This window comes from Podarcis liolepis, assembly GCF_965112155.1.
Source record: "Podarcis liolepis genome assembly, chromosome: 1".
Lineage (NCBI taxonomy): Eukaryota > Metazoa > Chordata > Lepidosauria > Squamata > Lacertidae > Podarcis > Podarcis liolepis.
Genome location: NC_139554.1, coordinates 112,554,607 through 112,575,097, shown reverse-complemented (window position 1 = coordinate 112,575,097; position 20,491 = coordinate 112,554,607). Strand labels below are relative to the sequence as shown.

The window sequence follows — 20,491 nt, the reverse complement described above, 5'->3', positions numbered from 1 at the left end:
TATTGTGTTTTTAATATTTTCTTGGGAACCGCCCAGAGTGGCTGGGGCTACCCAGCAATATGGGCGCACATAAATAATAAAATTATTATTACTATTATTATTATTGTGGTGGTGGTGGTGGTGGTGCATGGTGGGATTCAGAGGAAAGGATATGAAACCACTTTGAGAGGGGTGGATGTGAGTTAAGGGGGCAGGGACCTGGGTGGGCAAAGGTGGTGAAAGGGGCCGACGCTGACCTCTCTCTCCTCCTGAAACATTTCACCAGAACTTTGCTAGATGCAACCAAAATGTATAGTTTGTGTAACTTGAAAGGCACAAGTGATTTAAAGACTTGCCTATTGGCAGTAACATTTTGTATGTGTGTGTCCTTTTTCATGTAATAGTCAAAATGACATTTTAATAATGAAATGCAATAGTTTGGAGTACGAAGTAACAAACAGCTGTTCTTAAAAATAAAATAAAACGATTGGCTTTTTAAAAAATTGAATTTCGGAAAAGCCCAAGGCTGTGGGTACTCTTTGACAGAGACATTTGAGGTTTAGCAATCTGGTGGGCCTTTGCCTATGTGTTTGTTTTTACCTTTGCAAGTTCCAAGCAGCTTCATTATTGACTCTTACAATGCCTCCCATTGTTCTCTTTGTCATCTCTTTGTTTTTTTGTCCTTTTGCCAGGCCGCTTTCGTCAAATTGAAGTGCTCACCACGGTGGCCAATGCATTCTCTTCCTTGTACTCCCAAGTCTCTGGCACTCCGCTGCAGAAAATTGGGAGCATGAATTCGACCGCTTCCAGCAAAGAGGCACCCAGCCCTCCTCCTCTGACGCGGAGCAACACGGCCAGTCGTTTCATCAAGACCTTGTCTAAACTCAATCTGTACGGGAGCCCGCAGGCAGGTGAAGGGGCCGGCAGCCCTGCTGCCTCACCAGTCGAGACGGGGAAAGCCGAAAGTGGGGCTGAAGAAGCGGAGGCAAAAAATGAGCCCAAAACTCCAAAACACTTCAAAGCTTCTCTGCTGGCTACGGTAAAAGAGGAGACGCCAAGCAACCAATCCACTGCGGCTGAGGGTCTCAAGGCTTCGGGAATTTCTTCTGGCATGAATGCAAAGCAAGGAGATGGTACTGTGCCTCCTGAAACCAAGGACTCGGTTGATCATTCAGATGAAAAAGCTGCGGCTACAACATCCAGTAGTATCGAGAGCGATGCGCTAGCACCAGCCAGTTCTGGGCTCGAAGTTAACGCCGAACAGCAAATAACTCCTGCTCCCGTGTTGGATAAACAGCCCTGCACTTCAATCGCCAACCCATCCATTGCCAATCTCATGTTGCAGCAGAAGGACTCGTTTGAGATGGAAGAGGTAAGTGGAAAGGCATTTGTTTGGGGTATGTGCAAAGTCCTTCTTGGCCCCCTATGCTAGGGCTGGGCGAAATATCAATATATCATCCAAAACCGGATTGAAGTCCATATCGTGATATTGGTTTCGTAATTTTTGACCTGGCAATGTGTCGTGAATTGTGGGGGGTGTGTGTGTGCTGTGCAAAAATCACAGGGTGGGAAAAACCGTAAAGCCAGCCAGTGTTTCTCTTGATTCCTGCAGCCCATGTTAACTCTGCCGACTTGGCTCTCCCCTGCCTCCTGCAGGGGGGCAGCAAATCACAAGAGCAGGTGCCATCAAAAATCATGATGCGGGGAAAACCGTGAAGCCGGCCAATGCCTCCACATAGCTCCATCCTTCTTTGAGACATCGTGATATATCAGTATACTGCAATGTTTAGCTGGTGATACTTCACAATCTTGAAAACTGGATATCGCCCAGCCTTACCCAGTTTTATATGCTCCTTCGATCTAGAGGTAGCATATAGCCATTGTGACTACTAGGAAGCACCAGCGAGCTTAAGTACAGCTGAAATGATGACAAATTCTTGCTAAATAAACATCTGCATTCTGGTTAGAGGTGTTTAAGTCCACAGGAGTGGGAAATCCAGCTTTTCCCAACAGGAATGAGGCAATTCCCTTTTAAAAAAATTATTTGTGTTTCTAAAAATGCATATGAAACAATGAGTGTGTGCTGGGAGTGCCCAGCGGCCTTCTGGTCTGCATTGCTTTGGCATGTTTTCATCAGGCATCGCATGGCAAGCTTACATTCCTGCAGGTTTTTCCGTGCTATCCTGGGGCTCCTTTAGGAAGTCTGTTGCTGTCAAGATAGCCAGTGTGGGAGTGAGTCAGGGCAATGTTTCCTCGGGAGCCCTGGCCTCTGCCCTCTCAGCCAATCACGATTCTCTCAAGTCTATGTCCCATATTGATATTGGCTAAGGAGGCGCAGAGGGGTGGACTGGGCGGCGGTTGCAAGTTTGCAGGGTACAAATGCTGGCGGGGCTTTGATCCTGGGGTCCAGGCAAGGGCGGGTGATGACAAATGATCTGGTCCTTCCCCCTCCAAAAACGCCACCAGGAAAAAATAGAAAGGTGGGAACACAAGAAGCTTAAGTGTACCCAACCGGGAGCAAGTAGACCAAGGCAACGCCTCCGAAAAGCCAGACCGTAGCAGAAAGGCTTGTGAGATGAGCTTTTTCAATATGTATTTGATTCTGTAGGAAACTGCATTAAGCTGTTTTGCGTGTGTGCATGTGTGGTGTTGTGGTGGTTTTTTTTAAAAAAAAATGTCATTGAAGTAAACCTGTCACTAACACAGTGTAAATTCTGATACTAGTGCTAGACAATGATATGTAGCATATTATATCCCTGGGAATTTTCAGTGCAGCTACAGTCGGAGAGGCTTTCTTCCAGGGTTGCAAATCTTGGATGTTCAGCTTCTTCAAGTGACTTTCCTTAGAAGATTCAGGAATGAGTTTGTTTTTGCGAAGAGGTTTCTAACCTTCATTTTGTTTGTAAAGAGGGGCTTTAAAAAGAGGCACTGCTTTGTGTGGCTGCTGAAACTGCAAGGCTCTGGGAATGTGGAAGGACTTCTAATATTGAGGGTGAACTAAATTCACTCACCTGGGTCTTGCCTGTCCGCAGAGAGCTTTCTGCTCTCTACTTGCTCTAGTTGCGCCTCACCTTTCCCGACTATTCCAGCATTTTGCCATTAGCCCCGGTGGCACTGATCAGGAGCACCATGGCTGCTTCTGATGCACACTGAGATTTATATAGAATTCTGCTGTTGTTTTTAATTAGATGGGGTGGCAGGACTCCGGGCCATACTGTGAACTTGGCTCTGATCACAGTGAAGTTGAAAAAGTGGCTGGATCTGGTTATTGGCTTGCAATGCAATGCATATTTCAAAAAGTGAAAATCCGGACACAAAAGTTTGTTGAGCCTTTTGGGGCAAAGTTGTTGAGGTTTTGTTTTTGTTTGCAAAATCTCCAAAAAATTTGAAAGTTTTCTGCTATTTTTAAGGAGATTTGCTGAAAAATCGACACTTCTGGCATGGGTTGCCATATGCCCGGGTTTTTACCGCTTTTCAAAAATTCCACCCGGACGTTATTTTTGATGGACATATCCCAGATATGTCTGGGAAATCCCAGACTTATGGCAGCCCTATGCAACAGTGTACCTTGGCAAAGAAGTGGTGGTCAATTATGAAGACGAGTAGAATTTTGAGACTCGTTTGTGCAGCAGCTTTCTCTTTCTGCATTCCTTGTCCGTCTGTCTAGATATTCTAGTCCAGCCTGGTGTTTTCCAGATGATTTGAACTATAGCTCCAGTCATCCCTGGCCATGCTTGCCGAAGATGACTGGAGCTATCATTCAAGGCATTTTTGAGGGAGGCTGCCAGGTTGGGGGAGTCTGTTCTCATCCAGGCTGCCGTATAACCACAAGAGAGTTCCTGTTACGCTGTGAGATTACATGATTAAAGGCTGTTGCAAGCCCAAATCTCCCATTCCTAGAAGAGGTTTGTGTCTTGTTCCAAGGAAGCCTCTGTTAGGGGCAGCCAGTTCTGCTGCCTCTGTGCACAGTTCCTCAGAATAACTGCTTGGAAGAGGCTGCCTGGTGCAGCTCTGCATGAAGCTCTGCTCAGAGCAGTATTTGCATAGGTCACTATTGCACTTTCATAAGCCTTCTTCAGACATTACTATTATGCTATTATTATTATCCTATTAAGGAAACATGGGACGCGGGTGGCGCTGTGGGTTAAACCACAGAGCCTAGGAAATGCCGATCAGAAGGTCAGCGGTTCGAATCCCCGCAACGGGGTGAGCTCCCGTGGTTCGGTCCCTGCTCCTGCCAACCTAGCAGTTTGAAAGCACGTCAAAGTGCAAGTAGATAAATAGGCGGGAAGGTAAACGGCATTTCCGTGCGCTGCTCTGGTTTGCCAGAAGTGGCTTAGTCATGCCGTCCACATGACCCAGAAGCTGTATGCTGGCTCCCTCGGCCAATAAAGTGAGATGAACGCTACAACCCCAGAGTTGGTCATGACTGAACCTAATGGTCAGGCATTCCTTTACCTAATAAAACATGTGAGAGGCATGGAAGTGGGGAACCAAGCATGCCAGCTCTTCTCCCTCCTTCTCATCTTCATCCCTTGTCTTCTTTTCACTGACTCATAGAGTTGGCAGTGACTCTGAGGATCATCTAGTCTGGGGTTTCCTCAACTTGTGTCTCCAGCTGTTTTTGGATTACAGTTCCAGTCATCCCTAGCTGGTCAGGGATGATGGGAGCTGTTGCCCAGCAACATAAAGAGAACCACAGATGTCCCATCCCAGGCTAAGCCTTTGCAAGGTTCTAAGCACCTACATCAAAGTTCCCTCTGGCATAGAATCTTGTTTAGGATGAGGATTAGACAAGGGCAGTCAACAGAAGTGGCCATACTAGGATTTCTAGAAGGAAGCTGAACTAGTGTCTGTGTGTGTGTGTGTGTGTGTGTGCCTGTGAAATCCATGTGTATTGTGAATCAAGGGATCAATTAGCCTCATTATAGAAAGGAACAGGGAAGAGAAAAATTAGGGTTTTAGCTAAACTGTGGTCATCTTGGTGGCATTCATTTCCTATTCATCGTGTGTGTGTTTCTTGTGGTACTGTAGTTTTAGACCCTAAACTGTCTTGGAGGCCACTGATGGAAAGGGAAAGGTATACATAGAATCATACAGTTGGTTGGGACCCTGAGAATCATCTAGTGCAACTCCCTGCAATGCAGGAATATGCAGCTCTTATTGATAATAATAATAAATAAACAAATAAACAAATAACCACTACCGAGAAATGCACCATGCTGTAACCAACTGAGCTATCCATGTGGATCATCTTTATTTCATTTCTTTTCCAATATCTGCATGTATCTCTGCTGGAAAACTTGAGCTCTCCTACTCATAACAGCATCATCTCTGACATCACAGCCTCTATGTTGTCCAACTTTAACACCATACTGAACTGTTACAGTAAAGTCACCCTTTGAGGACTTTGCCATTTCAAGCATTTTCCCACATGGTTTGGGCCCGAATAAGTGCTTTCAGGCTGAATCTATTTGGGAACATGCTTCTTCTTTTCACCTTCAAGATAGACGTGGCAAATAGAGGCCAAATCCCTGTGTCAGGGCTGGTGCCAGCATGTGGAATGCTCAGGCAGCTTCCAGTCAGGATTCAGGGCCCTGGAAGAGACCCACCCAGCTATATTTGAGTTGGGGTCTTCCTGCCATGTTCTGCCAGGGCACGGTGGAAAAGTCAAAATGGCAGGTGCCCATCACAGATTTCAGTGGCATTACTACTGTCTCCTGCCACCATGGCAAACCCACAGAATTGGTGAGGACCTGCACCAGAACTGTGGGTTCACTAAATGGCACTGCTGGGGGCACATCTGGAATTTGTCTTGTGTGCTGTGCTTGCGCAGTGCTGTATGATTCAAGATGTCCTTCCCTTTAGCCTTCCAGGGGTGTGGGGTGGGGAGAGGGAATGACACAACAAAATGCATACAAAAATCCCCCATTTTGTTTCCTTGGACAAAGCTCAAACAATTTTCTTTCAATAGCATTTAATCCATTCTTTTTAAGCTGTGATAACAGGGACACAATGCCTCAGCTTGATATTTTGAAAATACGCTGGTTTCCTAAAAGGAAGTCCTTTGATATTGGATGTTTCTATTTTAATAGACCAGTATTAAGTCAGAGTTTGTTGTGTGAGAAAAGAGAAAGCAAGCAGTTTTATCACCAAAGAACATCTTGGAATTGAGGAAATGTCTGAAAGTTGGTCAGTTGTGAAATGTGGAGACTGGTCACTTGAGAAGGGAGAGAACAAGTCTAGCTGCCTTCACTTAGATGGATTCTTACTTAAACAAGTTGGCATAAATATTTGCAGTTCTTAATACCAGCCTTAGTAATTTAAAGATCACACTTTGTTTTATAGGCAGCATCACTTTGGGGAACGTGACTGGAGACGATTGTGTGACACAGAGGTTATTGCAATGGGCACAGTTACCGTATTTTTCGCCCTATAGGACGCACTTTTTCCCCTCCAAAAATGAAGGGGAAATCTGGGTGCATCCTATGGGGAGAATGCAGGCTTTCGCTGAAGCTTGGAGAGCGAGAGGGGTCAGTGCGCACCGACCCCTCTCTCTCTCCAGGCTTCAGGAAGACACCCGCAGCCTAGGCAGACCTGCGGGAGTTCCCTGCAATGCTCCCCATGCTGCGGATAGCAGCCTGTCGCCCGGCGGGCGGGGCGCCCTGAAGCAGAGCGCCCCACGCGCCGGACAGACATCGGCCAGCCCCACAAGCTCGGGGGACAGCAGGGAGGTGCAGCCCCGCCATCCCGCTGTTCCTCGACCTGGTTCGGTTTCCCTGACCTGCTTTTGGGGGGGGGGGTAAATAAAGGGGAAAAAATTCCCTTTATTTCCCCCCAAAAAACTAGGTGTGTCCTATGGGACGGAGCGTCCTATGGGACGAAAAATACGGTACTTTATTGCCCTGCTCACTTGAGGGAAGTAGTCAGGAGCAAGAAATGCCACTCTGAATGACCGGATATTACATAAAATGATGGCTGGTGAATAAAATGATGTTGTGGCTTGAAGCACTGATTCAGATATGTTTAAATAACAAGTTTGTTAGTGACAACAAATTATACAGGCTACCCAAACTCATGTTGACCATAAACTCAAATTTGGGGATTTGGGAGTTGTGGGGAATCCACCCTCTTCTGGAAAAATCCAGAATCTTCTGCCAGGTAATAGTAATTGGTATTAAACCTTTTCATATGAATATTATCAAAGCTATATTCCAAAATATGAAGGTTCTTCTCTCACAGACTAAACGTGTTACAATGTTCAGGGTTTGCTACCTTTAGGTGAAATGTAACAGAAGAAAGTTTTGTATTTGTAGCTTGTCTACAGTTTGCATATAACCTCTGTAATTTAAGGAATGGCTATTTATAGTTTGCTGTGTCCTGGATTTCAGAGTTCTTTTTTAACAATGAAGAGATGTTTTTGTGTTTAGGTAGCGCCGTTGCTAAGCTGCAATCTTATATGTGCTTAAATGGGAGTAAGTACGGCTGAATTCAGTAGTGCTTATTTCTTGAGCAGACACGGATAAGATTACACTCTTAAGGCGCCTTTGCAGGCCACTCAGATACGTAGTTTTCTTGCAAACACATGCATAGAGTAACCTTTGCCATCATAATGGGTCTAGACGAAACTAGACAATACAGTTTTTCTGGCAAGCAATGAGCAGATTTCGACTGAGAGGGTGTGATAGCCTTTTTTAAAAAAGTTTATTCTTGGTGGGGCCCCATCCCTCCCAAGAGTCTGGGCTTGAGTAGTTCAGAGAAAATTGCTAGAATGAACAATGTATATGCAAACTTGGGGATAGCAGATGGTTTTGGCATGGATTCTAATTGTTTGGACAAGACTCTCAGTTAATTTTACATCATCTAATTGGCACCTGCTACTTCTAGTATTGCTTTTGGCAAAATGTTAACATGGAGTAAAGCTTCAGACACTGTACATGCATACACATACATACATACATACATACATACATGTCTTTCCACAGTTTAAACCATGATCAAGGCTGTTTACAACATGTAAATATATATACAACAAAAGTAGTTGTAAAAAAATAAATAAAACATTACAAATACGCAACCAAACCAAACAATTTCCACATAAATCACAATAAGATCCAAAATAAAAATGCAAAACGCCTCCCCCCCCCACAACAGCACCCCAGCCCAAGAGTCTGTTCAGCAGCCTCAGCTTTTGTAGTTGGAGTCAGTCCTTCCCAGGCCAAGTGGAAAAGGCCCACAAGGCAGGGAGCAGGTCTTCCTGGGCTCACAGCCAAGATGGTCTCTGGTCTCTTCAGCAGCCTCAGCTTTTGGAGACCAGAACAGGCAATTTCATGTGGGTGGCAAAGAGAGGGAGAAACAGAGGGAAAAGGGAGGGTTAAAGAGAAAGAAAAGCTTAGCTACTTTTGACTGTGGCTCCACTGACTTATCAGCATGTGGCTCCTGAGAAAGTAACACTGAGGGAACATGGCCCTCGAAAAGTAAACATTTGCCTATCCTTGCTATAGCGCAGCCACTAGTCTCCATTTTCCATTGCTTTGGATTGGGTGCTTTTAGTTTGACACTCTAGATGGAATGAGGCTGACACTCAGTGTGTCGTTCCTAGTCACACTCTTGAATATCCTATTCTTATATGAATTAAACAAGAATTGTGATGTATACCACATTGGTGATGATACGCATCTCCCAATCAGTTGAGCACATTAATAATCTTATCGCAATCGAGGCAATTGCCACTTTGTGTGGGGTGATTAGATTAGCTTGTGGGATGTCTTCCTTCCTTGTTTGGGTTGGGGAGGATGTGTTTGCTTAAAGGCATAATTATTCCCTCAGTTGCCACACCAAAAAGTTGGCAGCTGTGTTGTAGCTGGTTACAAGGCTTTCTCCAAACAATGGCTAGCAATAACTCACTAGAACTAGGGGAATTTAAACAGAGGTGACTGCAGTCTCATCCTACCTTGGGGCAAAGCTAACTTCACCTGCAAAACCTGTTGAATGCTAATAAATAGTAGTCACGTTCATCTTTTAGATTGATTGCAACTGGGGGTGTGGTTTCTTTTTTACTTAATTTTGAAATTTTAATTTGATTCTTACATCCAGGATGGTTTTATATATAATTTTATTGATGAGGTGGCTCTCTTGCTTTGTGCAACAAGAGATATTTCCCCCCTTGAACAAAACCTTTCCTGTCTAGTTTCTCTTTTTGTTGCTGGGTGGTGGGAAGTTGCATGAGAACTGCTTATTTAGCAATTAATTTAGAGCAGCTTTCATGCTGTTTAAACAAAGGAGCTGCTTTGTGCTACATCTCCCCATTCCTGCTAGCAGGCCAGCCTGCCTTGCAACATAGTCTCTGACACTGAATAGAACTTTATAGAGGGAAATGTGAGCTGTGAAACCTGTAGTGCTGCCTATTTAAATGTTTTGGGTTGAATCTACTGGCCAGATTAGTCATGATTTGACAGCTGACATTGGATGGTGTTTTGAGGTGATGTCAGGCCTTGTCTGTGGTGTTAATTACTTTGGTAATAAACCTACCATGTGGTGTTATAGAATCATAAAATCATAGAGCTGGAAGGGAACCTCAGGATCATCTAGTCAGTGTTTACCAAACTTGGGTCTCCCGCTGTTTTTGGACTACAACTCCCATCATCATTCTATCTGGACACTGAAGTCCAGCTCTGAGGGCCTTCTGGTGGTTCCCTCACTGTGAGAAGCCAAGTTACAGGGAACCAGGCAGAGGGCCTTCTCAGTAGTGGCACCCACCCCATGGAATGCCCTCCCACCAGATGTCAAAGAGAACAACAACTACCAGACTTTTAGAAGACAGCCGGAAGCAGCCCTGTTTAGGGAAGATTTTGATGCATTACTGTATTTTAATATTTTGTTGGAAGCCACCCAGAGTGGCTGGGGAAGCCCAGCCAGATGGGCGGGATATAAATAATATATCATCATCATCATCCCTAGCTAGCAGGACCAGCAGTCAGGGATCATGGGAATCAGTGTTAGAAACTGAGATATGAAAGCTGGGAGCTAAATGGCACCTTAAACCTAGGTTATGGGCACAACAACGGAATGTCTAGGTGCGCTTTTTTATAACAAAGCTGAGTTTTTTAAAAACAATGCTGAAAATGAGTGAACTGCAGCTAAAATATTATGTTTGTTTTTCACGTGGTCTCATCCTTCCCCTGCCCACCCCCCTAATATTCTTAAGAGGGTCTCTTTTCCAGAGAGTAGCTGGAAGTGGGGAGGCAGAAAAAGGTCCTCCTTTCCTTCCACTCTGCGGTTTTAATCTGAAATCTTAGGCACAGTACTGAGCCCAGAGCTCAGAAACTGCTCACACTAATGAAATTCCCTGCCGCAAAATGCGCCTAGAACAATCGGAGTTTTGAACACTGATGGGAACTGTAGTCCAAAAACAGCTGGACACCCGCGTTTGGGAAACACTGATTTAGTCCAACCCCCTGCAGTGCAGGAAAATGAAGTTGTCCCATATGGGGATCAAACCTGCAGACTTGGCACTGTCAGCACTATGCTCTAACCCAGCCTTTCTCAACCTGCGGGTCTCCAGATGTTGTTGAACTACAACTCCCATCATTCCTAGCCAACATGAACAGTGGTCAGGGATGATGGGAGTTGTAGTCTAAGAACATATGGGGACCCACAGGTTGAGAACTGATGCAACCCAAGGGTAGGCAAACTAAGGCCCGGGGGCCAGATCCGGCCCAATAGCCTTCTCAATCTGGCCTGTGACCGGTCCAGGAATTAGCGTGTTTTTACATGAGTAGAATGTGTCCTTTTATTTAAAATGCATCTCTGGGTTATTTGTGGGGCATAGGAATTCGTTCATTATTTTTTTCCTCAAAATATAGTCCCCCCCCCCCAAGGTCTAAGGGACAGTGGACTGAAAAAGTTTGCTGACCCCTGCTCTAACCGACTGAGCTATGTGTGAATACTCAATTCTTAATCTATGAACCTGTACAAATAATATTAAAAAGTATACATATGGATACATAAGGGGAGATTAGTTAGGATCTGCTAAAATCCTAAAGCAATGGGATAGTTTTCAGCTTTCACAGAACTGTTCTGAGGATCAGTATTAACGTGGTTTGGACTGAGGGGGGGGGGAGATAGAGAGAGGGAGGTAGCTTGCAGACTTAGAGGCATGATAGAAACCTCTGCAACGTTAGTGGTTTTAAGATCAGAAGATTTGCTGCTGGGGCCTCTACAATGCCCTATACAAACAATGTCACCCTCCACCCTTTTAAACACAGCTTTTGGAGAAGACTTTAGTGAAATTCACAAGCTAGCTGTCATTAACTTTATTATTTTTGTTTGGTCTAAATCATGATACAGTATTGTGTTACTGCATCAACAAACCAGCACAGCTACCTGTTGTTGTTGCTGTTGTTTTGTTTTGTTTTTAAACATTCTTGCCTAAAAACGAAAAGCTCTTTTGGAGATGATTGTGTTTTCTATACAACATTTCTCTCTTTTTAAAAAAAAATAACCAAAACCTTCATTGCCCCTGGAATACTGATATGGTGTCTTTTTATTCCACATATATCATGTTCTGCATGTTCCAGCTTAAGTACTTATTTTCTGCTGCAGGAAGTCTGAAAGGGATATACTAGTGATAAACAGCAATGAATGTTTACTTTGGATTGCCAAATTTGATTGCGTTGCATTGTGAATCAGCTAAGTAGCTAGTTATGTTGATCAGTGGGCATAACTGTATGTTGGGCATGACTCAAAAAATGCTTTGATTTTATTCCTAATGCAGATTCAAAGTACAGAAGGAGAGATTCCACATGCTCTTAACATGAGCCAGCTGGCTTTAGCCAAGACTAAAAAAGGTGAGTAGTTTTCTCTCCTCATTCTTTTTGGCCCCCTCTGAAACAGCTCTGGCACAGCCCCATTTGTTTCTGACAGTGCCCATTGACATGTTGATGCAAGTACTTGGGAGCTTCTTAAATTGCAGCCCACCCAAAAGATCCTTGTCTGCTTCTCTGCCAGCTTTCAAATCATAGTGTTCCCCTTGTGAAGTGGCACTTCAAATGAGAGAGGATGAATCACGTTTCTAACCTCAATGAATGGTTCTGCTTCTCTGTGCTGCGGGTGATGGGTCGGAGAAACTGAAAGGTTGTATTTTGCTTTGTTTTTTTTATAACTGAGCCCTGTCATTTGAAATGACAATTTTAAACCTTAAAATTACAAACTCTTTCAACCTGAATTGTGTGGTACATCCAGCATTTTACTGCCCTTCAGACTGCTGACTGTACAGAAGCCTCGTACTTTTGACCACACAGATTGTCTTCCACTGCAGTCCTCTGCACATTTTAAGTTCCACAGTGTCCAAGGGGGATTCTTCCCTAGTAAGTCTGTTTTCACGGTGCAGCATTTATTCCCCTCTTTCTCTGCCAATAAGGGATGCAGGTGGCGCTGTGGGTTAAACCACAGAGCCTAGGACTTGGCAATCAGAAGGTCGGTGGTTTGAATCCCCATGACAGGGTGAGCTCCCATTGCTCGGTCCCTGCTCCTGCCAACCTAGCAGTTCGAAAGCACACAGTGCAAGTAGATAAATAGGTACCACTCCGGCGGGAAGGTAAACGGCGTTTCCGTGTGCTGCTCTGGCTCGCCAGAAGCGGCTTAGTCATGCTGGCCACATGACCCGGAAGCTGTACGCCGGCTCCCTCGGCCAATAAAGCGAGATGAGCACCACAACCCCAGAGTCGGTCATGACTGGACCTAATGGTCAGGGGTCCCTTTACCTTTACCTTCTCTGCCAATATATGGGCAACGCTATTGCCCAAAGGATGAAAGCAAGGGCAGTGTAGGATTCCCAGCCTGCACTATACAGCTGATGGACATGAAGAAATACCAGAATGCATTACAGGAAAGCACCATTTGATTCCTGAGCCTTGTCTGAGCAAGGAAAAGGGGTGGGATCCTGGGAGGCCAAATTAACTGGGTTATTGTGCAGTGTAGCAAAGATATCTGCCCACCATTCAGGGAGCTGATCAAGAAAATGCATTGTTCATTGCATGCATGTAACTTTTGAATGTACTTTAGAAGTTGCTATGCAATATAAATAAAATAGACATATAGAGTGAATTGTGCTTCCAGTTTCAATACAGAAAACATTTTGCTACTGATCTCAATTTGGGGGGGGGGGGACACTGATGCTATGTGCATGTGCAGCTGACAATAGAATTTAGGTACATACATGCTTGTGTGAGTGTGTGCACTTTGAGTTGAGAGCCCTATGCTCCTGTTTAGTAATAAATCAGCTTATTATCAGACCCAGGTTTTGTTTATTAATTCTCCGAGTCCTTAAGTCCTTCAACCTTGGTTCAGGCTCACATGAAAGCCCTAGCCTTGCATTGCAAGATGTTATCTCATTTCCATCAACCTGTTTTCCACTGCCTTTTTCCAAAGCCCGTTAATAACAAAACAGGAGTCCAGATGCACCTTTCATATTTGTAGCTTGTGACTCTTAAACGGCTGCTTTGATACCCATACCAGTGTTATGCTCTTCAGCATAGAATGTTATGCACTTATAATACATTTTTGGTGGCATTGTGCCTCCAAGGAGAAGGTCACTGTTGCTTTTTGTAACTTACTGCAGTCTGAAAAACATGTTTAGCAGGCATGCAGTAAAACGTACAATATCTGATTGTTTTTATAATCTTCATCTTTTTTTTTTACAAGCATGGGGGCAACCCATTCTTAGGATTTTTATGTTAAACACTGCTGCATTTTACAACTACTGTGCCATGCACAAATGCAAGCTTTTTTTAATGTCACAGCCCTCTTTATGAATTGTGCTTAAAAAGAAAAAAGCTTAATGTAATCATTTTTCATAATCTTCTCTTGGCTGAAAAAACAATATTGCAAAACAATCTTCCTGTACATATGATATGATGTACTTTTTAGGTAATGCATTTTACCCAAATGAGTTTATCTGGTGTGTTCAGCACCGGCATTTGTTATTACGTAACCCGAATGGAGATATGTTTTGCTTTCTGGATTTCTTTCCTATGACTGGAACAAAAAGATACCCTTGCTCTGCACTATAAAAATGAAAGTGCTGCTGAAATGTCCAGCATGTGCAATGCTAGTTAACTGGAGGAAGCTCATTTCAGGGAAGGCACCACTTTCCTGCCCCTCACCCCTTTCTTCTGTGATGGCTTGACCTTGGAGCAACATGAGTATTAGGGGGGGGGGCTAGTGTGCCAGTGTTGGAGTAAGGCAGTGATGGCCAAACTTGGCCCTCCAGCTGTTTTGGGACTACAACTCCCATCATCCCTAGCTAACAGGACCAGTGGTCAGGGTTGATGGGAATTGTAGTCCCAAAACAGCTGGAAGGCCAAGTTTGGCCATCACTGGAGTAAGGCTTCAGAGATCAAGGTTTAAATCCCCTCTTGGCCACGAAGCTCACTAGGTGACCATGGGCCAGTGTTGCTGCATTTCAGTCTAACCTACCTCACAGAGTTGTCGTAGGGATAAAATGAGTGGGGGAAAACCGTGAGCACGACATTGAAGAAGAGGGTGGGTTTAACAAACCCGTAAGTAACAGTTTGTTCTTTCTGGAACCCCAGCTCTCAAGTCTCTGGCAGATTGAGAGAGATGAAGAACACCCAAGTGTCTTGAAAGCTCAGAAGTCAAATGCAATCATATGAACTTGCCTTATACTGAATCCAGCCATCCTGTGATAAGACATTTGCCCAGCATCACCTATTTTATCTATCCATTTAAAGGGTTTATGATGGTATTACTAACAAAATAAAATAAAGAAAATCAAATAAATAAATATCCTTCCAGTAGCACCTTAGAGATCAACTAAGTTAGTTATTGGTATGAGCTTTCGACACAATAGCTCATACCAATAACTAACCTAGTTGGTCTCTAAGGTGCTACTGGAAGGAATTTTTTTTTATTTTAGTTATTTTATTTTGTTTTGACTATGACAGACCAACACGGCTACCTACCTGTTGATATTACTAGTACTCCTTCTACATTTATATCCTGCCTTGCCACTAAGTTGCTCAAGGCCATGGTATACGTGGTTCTCCTCTCCTCGTCTCACTATCACAACAACCCTGTGAGGTACATTTGGCTGAGAGATGGGGACTGGTTGATGGTCACCAAATGAGCCCATGGCTGGCTGGGGATACGAACCCTTGTCTCCCAAGTCCTAAGCATACACTACATTGGGTTTCTACTATACCAGTATTCAGCTTCTGGGATGGATTTACAAGCGTTTTTCAGCTGAGGAGATCAAAGTTATGCATGTGTCCACTGGAAATGTGAAATAATTCATTGCCACAATTTGTTGTTGTTGTTCTTGACCATTATTTCAGTATTGCAGGAGGTGTTGCTTCTTTATTTTTAGCACAGTTGCTTCTCGTTTTGGGAGGTAGTTAATACAACAGTTACAGATATGTGTGCAGACTTCAGTACACAAACAGGTCAATACGCAGGGCCAGCAGTTCTTCAAGGCCTAGATATCTGAGAACCTCTCAGCTAGAGGGTGCCATCAGAGTTGACCCTGCTAACCAGCAGATACTGGGGTGGAGCAGTAGCAACCCACCACTCTTTCCTCCTGAGCCCACCAACTGTTCCCCTCTGCTTCCCTGAGGTGTTTTGGAAGGCAGTGTCTATATGGTTGTCAACGTTATATAGCTCTCTTTAGTTGAGCAGTGGAGAAGAGCCAACTTGCCAAAAGCCTTACATACAAAGATGAGGGACCTGTGGCCCTCCAGCTCCCATCAGCCTCAGCCATCAATTAGGGATGATGGACTCTGGATTCCAACACCTGGAGGTCAAGGGTTTCCTCAGGGGATGAAACAAATTGCAAATGAAGACCCTGCTCCTCCACCGCTAACCAAGTTAAGGGTCAAGTAGGACACTGCTATGCTGTTAACTCGCTCCTGTTTTTCTGGTTTCAGGTTTAGATCTGAGTCTGCAGAATGCAAAATTGACTAAGGCGTAACAGGTTCAAGCCAGTTTGTTTAGTGGATAGGAATGTATGATAAGAATTATTACAAAGGGGAATTTGCTGATGTGAATTTGTTGGATTGAGTTTCAGTGTGTTTTTGAGTTCGTGTGCCCTTTAAAGCAGCCAATAAGAGCATTTCTCTCTCTTTTGAAAATGTTTTGACTATTTGTTTCTGAACGTTGCTCACACTGGGCCTTCAGTTATAAAGCAGGTATTAATTTTACTGTTCGTAATGCTTTTTTAAAAATTATTTGGTGGTTCACAAAGGCCAACCTAATAAAAACTTGCAATTACTACTTTGCAAGGCCACCATCTATTACTCAGTGGTCTGAAGATTTCACTGCCCTTTCTACATTTGAGCACAGGGCTTATAATAATCAATCTCATTTAGATACTTATTCAGACATATGGACTGCTTACCGTATTTTGCGCCCCATAGGACGCTCTGGCCCATAGGACGCACCTAGTTTTTTGGGGGGGAAATAAAGGGAAAAAAATTTATTTCCCCCCCCCCCAGGTGCGGGGCTGGAAGAGCCAGGTCGGGGAACAGTGGGAAGGCACGCTCTGCCTCCCCGCTGTCCCCCGAGCTTGTGGGGCTGGCGATGGGGAGAAGTGCGCTGATCCCGGGACTGCAGGCAGCTCTGCGTTGCCATCCGGAGCGGGGCGGGACTTAGCGCCCCACTCCCGATGGCCGCGCAGAGCTGTGCTGAGCCGGGGACTGCAGGCAGCTCTGCGCAACCCTCGGAGCCGGTCTCCCGAGGGTTGAGCAGAGCTTCCTGAAGCCTGGAGAGCGAGAGGGGTCGGTGCGCACCGACCCCTCTCGCTCTCCAGGCTTCAGCGAAAGCCTGCATTCGCCCCATAGGACGCACCCAGATTTCCCCTTCATTTTTGGAGGGGGAAAAGTGCGTCCTATAGGGTGAAAAATGCGGTATATTAATCTATATGTTTAAATTGAGGCTGGTGGAAAAAATATTTTTAATGTCCCCCTTCTCCTTTTCTTTTTGTAATATCTGCAAATAAACATTCTAAAAATTAAAAAAATGAACACCACTAAATACTTTTGTCACCCTTGTCTATTGTGGAGGAGCCATAGCTTGGCTATAAGGCATATCTTTTGTGAGTTGAGTTCCCAAGTCCAGTCACTTGCAGGCGTTGTCAATTTAAAATACCTTCTAACAGGAGAGCCGATTCAGTTGGAAAGCTTGCCCCTAAAAGTAGCCGCTGCTCTGAACGACGTTTGTGTGAAGTCATCAAATTATTAACACTCATGAGCAGCAAGTTGAACCCGCTTCAAATGTTAAAAGGCTTTCTTGACTTAATCTGCTCTGTAAGACTCTTGAGAGCTCCTGATGGATTAATTGTTATTATTTCTTTCATGCGCAACTTTGTAAGAAATGTACTGACTGTCAGCTCCATGGAACCTTTAAAAACCTTTCATCAACCTTTTAAGAAACTTCACTGCTCCATTTTTTAGCCATTCCTTATAAATTATACAGTTTCTTAAAGCGATTTAGGTGGGGAGGGGAAAAGAGGAGTTCCAGTTGGATCCTGCCACAATGTTTACTCTAGCTGTGCACTTTAATTCCCCATAGAATCCTGAGACCTGTGTTGTAAAATGCCTCTTTGTGGCTTATTTTATTTATAACAGAACTTTGTGAAATGTGTAAAGGTCTGCCCCGTGCAGGACACAGCCTGCCTGCAAGGACACCTACTAAATCCTGTGACATCCATTGACACAGTTATATGTGACCATTGCCAACATCTGAACATAGGAGGCTTGCCTATATCAAGTCAGACCATCCATCTAGCTCATTATTGTCTTTACCATTGTTTCTCAAACTTGATGTTGTTGGACCACAACTCCCACCGCCCCTGACCACTGGCCCTGCTAGTTAGGGATGATGGGAGTTGTAGTCCAACAACACTGGTCTATACTAACTCTCAATGGCTCTCCAGGGTTTTGGGCAGGAGTCTTTACCAGCCTTACCTGGAGATGCCAGGGGTTAAACCTGAGGGTTTTTTGCATGCAAAGCAGATGCTACAGCACTTTCCCAAGGAAGGATGCTGCGCTTCCTTGGATTTCTGTGATGTGTTCCGCTGCATCCAGATGTAATTGGGCATTTGCATGTTAAATGCCAGTCTGCACTAAGTAGGTAGTGGTACTTGGCATACTGCCTCCTTGATGGCTGAAGCTCTACGTAAGCTAAGAGATGGTTGGGAGCATGGCAGCCTGGACCGAATGCAGTGTGTCCAGCAGTTTTAAAAACAATGAAAGTTTTCCTTAGTTTTGCAAGAGGAGTTTCAGTTTGGGACACCTGTCTACAGACCAGTAGTTTTGCTAGGGCTGCCATACGTCTGGACACATCTGGGAATTTTTCCTGGACACATCTGGGAATTGGGTGTCAAAAATGGCATCCGGGCGGATTTTTGCTGTATCAGCAAAATGTCCGGGAAAACTCAGATATATGGCAAGTAGGGTGATTTTTTTTATAAAAGCTTTAAAAATTATCTCCAAAACCCCAACTTGTTTGGGATTTTCACTTTTGGGAATATGGCAACTCTAGTTGTGCTGACTGTTTTTGCTGTTTTGTTTTACAGGACAGTATTTTTAAACATTGTGTGTTTTTAAACAGTATTTTATTGTTTGTTGTGATTGTGATATCTTCTATCGTGTTTAGTTGCCCCATGCTCCCATTGGGAGAAGAAGTACAAGGAAATAAATAAAAAAGCCAATCTCAACATTATGTTGTATACACCAGAATGACTTAAGAACATGGAGTCGGGGGGGGGGGCTGCACAGATAATGTTATTAATGGTTAGAGTCACTCGTGGGCAAGTAGCAGGTTTAATTCATCATTTTAGCAGGATATTTGGACTGCTTTATTTATTTGTCAGCTGAATTCAATTTTAAGATGTGTCCAGTTTTGAAAGACACTTGACCTGGCACACAGATCTGCAAATGACTTAAGTTGGCCTATTTAAACTGAGCAAGTCACACTGAAGCCAATGGAAATACAGTAAATCAGCAGAAGTTCATAAGCTCTTCCTACTAGACCACGTTAGCACCACTTGTGTTGTACCAAGCTGAAAGCAACTACTAGCCATGTATATTGCGCCTGCCCAATGTTTGACAGTCCCTGCTTCTGTATCCCAGACAGCACACATTGGTTGAATTGCTGATGGGAGGCCCCATGTGGCTGGTTGACTTTGTTGGCTCCATGGGTCACAAATAGTGTAGACCTGTGCGTGGATCAGAATTTTCTAAGTCTCTACAGGCTATAACTGGAGAGTTACTGCTTTTCCAGGAAGGAAGGAGAGGGGAGAACCCAGAGGGTTATTAGTGTCTACCTAAACTATACAATGCCTGTCCTGGAATTCACACAAAAGATGGCTCCACTCATACTACCAATAGAAATTTTTTTGCGTTCTCGTTCTGGCAGTGTGATTTGGGGAAACGGTTTCAAATCACAACCTTTGGGATGGAACATCGCAGTTCTGCTCTTTATAGCTAAATGCAGATTTGTGTCTGTGTTGGTTCACAATATCTATTGCAGACAAGTTTGTTTATACCTCTTGGTTTCTCTTGGTTTCTCAGACCAGCTCTTACGATCGGCAAGTCAGCATTCTGACAGCAGTGGTTTTGCCGAGGATTCTTCCACAGACTGCTTCTTGCTGAATCAGTTGCAGGTACAAACCTTCTTTTTTTACCAAAAACCCCCAATGCGTACATGTTTGGGGGGAGAGATATATAAAGTCCTAGGCATATTTTAAAGGTTTTTATTGGCTCTTGGTGACTGAGTAACAATAACGTTACAGCCATGAAGCTGTTCTCATTTTATTGCCACCAATCAGGGTGTTTCTTTCAGCCGAAACTCGGCCGAACTCAGTTCCGGCCCCTCACAGGTGGGCGCCATTGCCATTCTAAAGAGAACAAGGGAGGTGTTCATGGTGAGTTCTGGCACCTTTTCTTCTAGAAAAATAGCACTGCCAGCAAAGCTGCTTCTAGGGTTGCCGTATTTTGAAGAGCAAAAAAGAAGATGCTATGACCACTCTCATTTTCAATACCCCTACCATATGTAGGCTATAGAAGCTGTGATATATTGCTGTTGGGGGGGGGCAGGAGAAGAGACTAGAAAAGCCACCAGTTATGCCTATGTCTCATCCAGAAAGAATAGCCAGAGACATTTTGGCAAATTTAAAAAATCCACCTGGACATAAATTTTACTCCTGAAAATGAGGACACATGGCAACCCTGTTTCACCATTTACAAAATTTTGTGTAAATCCCTACACAAATCTATTTGTTTCTTTTTGACTACAATTTTAAAATTATTTTTATCCTGATGCTACGCTGGTTATATGTAGATGTACTTCTTTTAGGGAGCATAAAACTTTCTAAGAATCTCTGCAAATGTATACTTCAGTCCTTATTTCAAATGTATATTTTGGTCCCTGTTGCATGCATCAAGAAATGGAATCAGCCCGAAGATAAACTAAAAGTCCATAAGCTTTTATAAGC

The 20,491-nt window shown here is 44.0% G+C and overlaps 1 protein-coding gene across 6 annotated transcripts in view; it reads left to right on the top strand.

The window, feature by feature from the left end:
- The window catches only part of ITPRID2 (ITPR interacting domain containing 2), a 67,741-nt gene that overhangs the window by 31,821 nt on the left and 15,429 nt on the right, over window positions 1-20,491 (top strand). For all 6 annotated transcript variants that reach the window (XM_083495888.1, XM_083495885.1, XM_083495887.1 and 3 more), the window contains 3 exons: window positions 672-1,351; window positions 11,756-11,828; window positions 19,569-19,660. In XM_083495888.1, coding sequence (XP_083352014.1) covers window positions 672-1,351; window positions 11,756-11,828; window positions 19,569-19,660 — 845 coding nt within the window. The remainder of the gene's footprint in view (window positions 1-671; window positions 1,352-11,755; window positions 11,829-19,568; window positions 19,661-20,491) is intronic.